This window comes from Zingiber officinale, chromosome 7A (genome assembly GCF_018446385.1).
Source record: "Zingiber officinale cultivar Zhangliang chromosome 7A, Zo_v1.1, whole genome shotgun sequence".
NCBI classification, from domain to species: domain Eukaryota; kingdom Viridiplantae; phylum Streptophyta; class Magnoliopsida; order Zingiberales; family Zingiberaceae; genus Zingiber; species Zingiber officinale.
Window position 1 is genome coordinate 21,722,953 of NC_055998.1, and position 1,985 is coordinate 21,724,937.

Below are 1,985 nucleotides of genomic sequence, written 5' to 3' on the forward strand. Positions count from 1 at the left end.
CTTTCCTATATTTTCAAGTTCCATTTGCCTTCTTGGTCCTTTAACTCTTGCACCCTCTCTTCCTCTTTCTTGGCATACCACAACTTTTTCAACATCGAAGACACCTTATTAGTGGCTACCCCGTCGATGATATCAAATAGAAACAATGATTATGTAGATAGGTTAGGAACACATTATTTGCATAAGACTATTAGTATCGATTGGATTGTACATGGTCGAAATGAAGTGGGGCTTCAAAGCAAATTATGCCAAGCTCATCTTTACAATTGTAGGGCTAAACCCTGCTTAGTTTTGATTTTTAAATGGATAATAGCCCAAGTGCATAGTAGCTTGGGCATTGAGGTGTTGTGAAACACAAGCTTCTTTATCAATAGATGAAATGCAACTATGGTAGTAAAAAAACGAATAAGTCCCATAACCCCTCAACCCGTCCTAGGGTGAAATGTAACCATAATAGTATATGAGATTGTTGATGTAATTGTGTCATTATACAAGAAGATTCTTACCATGTGCCAAAGGTTTTAAAAATGAACAATTTCAAATAAATTTTTTATTTTTTTAATCATTTTTCGGAGATTCAATTTGGTGATTTGTGGATGGTTAAACATCCACTAAAGGCTCTGATTGATTTTCATCTTCCATTTGCCTTTTTTTTAATGAAAAGACGGGGTAAAAACAAACTGAGAAACAAATGATAGTCAAAATCCACATGAAGATATTTCAATTTTCACAAATTTAGATCTCCATTTAATTTGGTTCCTGAAACCACCAAATGAAAAAGTACAGTCCATTATAATCTGGTCACAATTGAAGATCTTGGAGAGCTCCGTTGATCAACTGCCGGAGTTACCATTTCTCTTGGTATAGATTTTGAGATCCCTTTTAGATTCGAAGGCCGCGGGTGTTTGATCGTTCCGTCGAGCCGCCGCCGCAGGCAAATATGTCGATCCGTCGCTTGATCCGATCGAGACGTCGATTTGATACCGATCTGCGCCATGGAGTCTTCCCACTTAGACAGCAGTCTCCGCGGCGCCGCGGGTGGCCCTCCTCACGCGGCCGCCCCAAGTCTCCTCCCCGTCGGCCTCCGTCACGGCCGATCGCCGCCGGAGCCCGACCAGCTGCGCGTCCCAATTCCCGAACACCGTCACGCTGGCCTCTCGGCGCCGACCGCGGCCCTCGCGGAAGGCCGGGCCAGCGGCGACCGCTGCGGCCCAGCGGTCGCCGGAGAGCGCGAGGTCGTAGCTTCGGCGGCTGGCGGGGTCGGAGAGCACCTCATAGGCCTCCCGCGCCTCCATGAAGCGCTCCGCGTAGAAGCGCTCCTCCCCCGCCGAGTGGCACGCGTCCGGGTGCCACCGCAGGGCCAGCCGCCGGTACGCCGCGCGGATCTCGCTGGCGCCAGCGGTGTGTAACACCGAGAGCAGGTCGTACATGGTGGCCGGCGCCGCCGGGGCGGCGACGGCCGAGGCAGAGACCCTGAATCGAGGAGCGGGTGCTGTTTTGGTGGGGATCGGAGAGAAGGAAGATCTGTACAAGGAATTAGAGGGAGACGAAAGAGCAAAAGCTGCCATTTTTGCGAAGCTACAAGAACTACTTTACTTTACTGATGTTGTCTGGAATTTAGATGATGAAGTGGCTTCAGAGACGCCATTGAACTTTATAGGCATTTGAATCACGAGGAAATAGGGAAAGAACAGCGCATTGGTGACGTCAATCTTGAAAAATCAATGAAAATAAAAAAGATGGATAAAGACTGAAGAAAATATGGCACATCATGTGAGCCTCTAGAATGCTTCCTTTGTTAATTAGAATCGATTTCTACATCCACCGCGGTTTGTGAACAAAACTAAGGCACGGCAACGAGATGGATAAGACGAAGCAAAATAGCAGTTAGTGAGGAGCCAAGTCGATTACCGAGAATCACACGTGGCATCTTCTGAGAAAATTGAGTACCTAAATCCTACCTTCCAGCTCCAACCAGCTTCTCT

The 1,985-nt window shown here is 47.5% G+C and overlaps 1 protein-coding gene across 1 annotated transcript; it reads right to left on the bottom strand.

Moving 5' to 3' along the window:
* Window positions 1-1,010: 1,010 nt before the first annotated feature.
* On the bottom strand, window positions 1,011-1,568 carry LOC121999270 (chaperone protein dnaJ 20, chloroplastic-like). Its single transcript, XM_042553970.1, has one exon. The coding sequence runs from the start codon at window positions 1,566-1,568 to the stop codon at window positions 1,011-1,013; it is 558 nt and encodes a 185-aa protein (XP_042409904.1).
* Window positions 1,569-1,985: the final 417 nt, after the last annotated feature.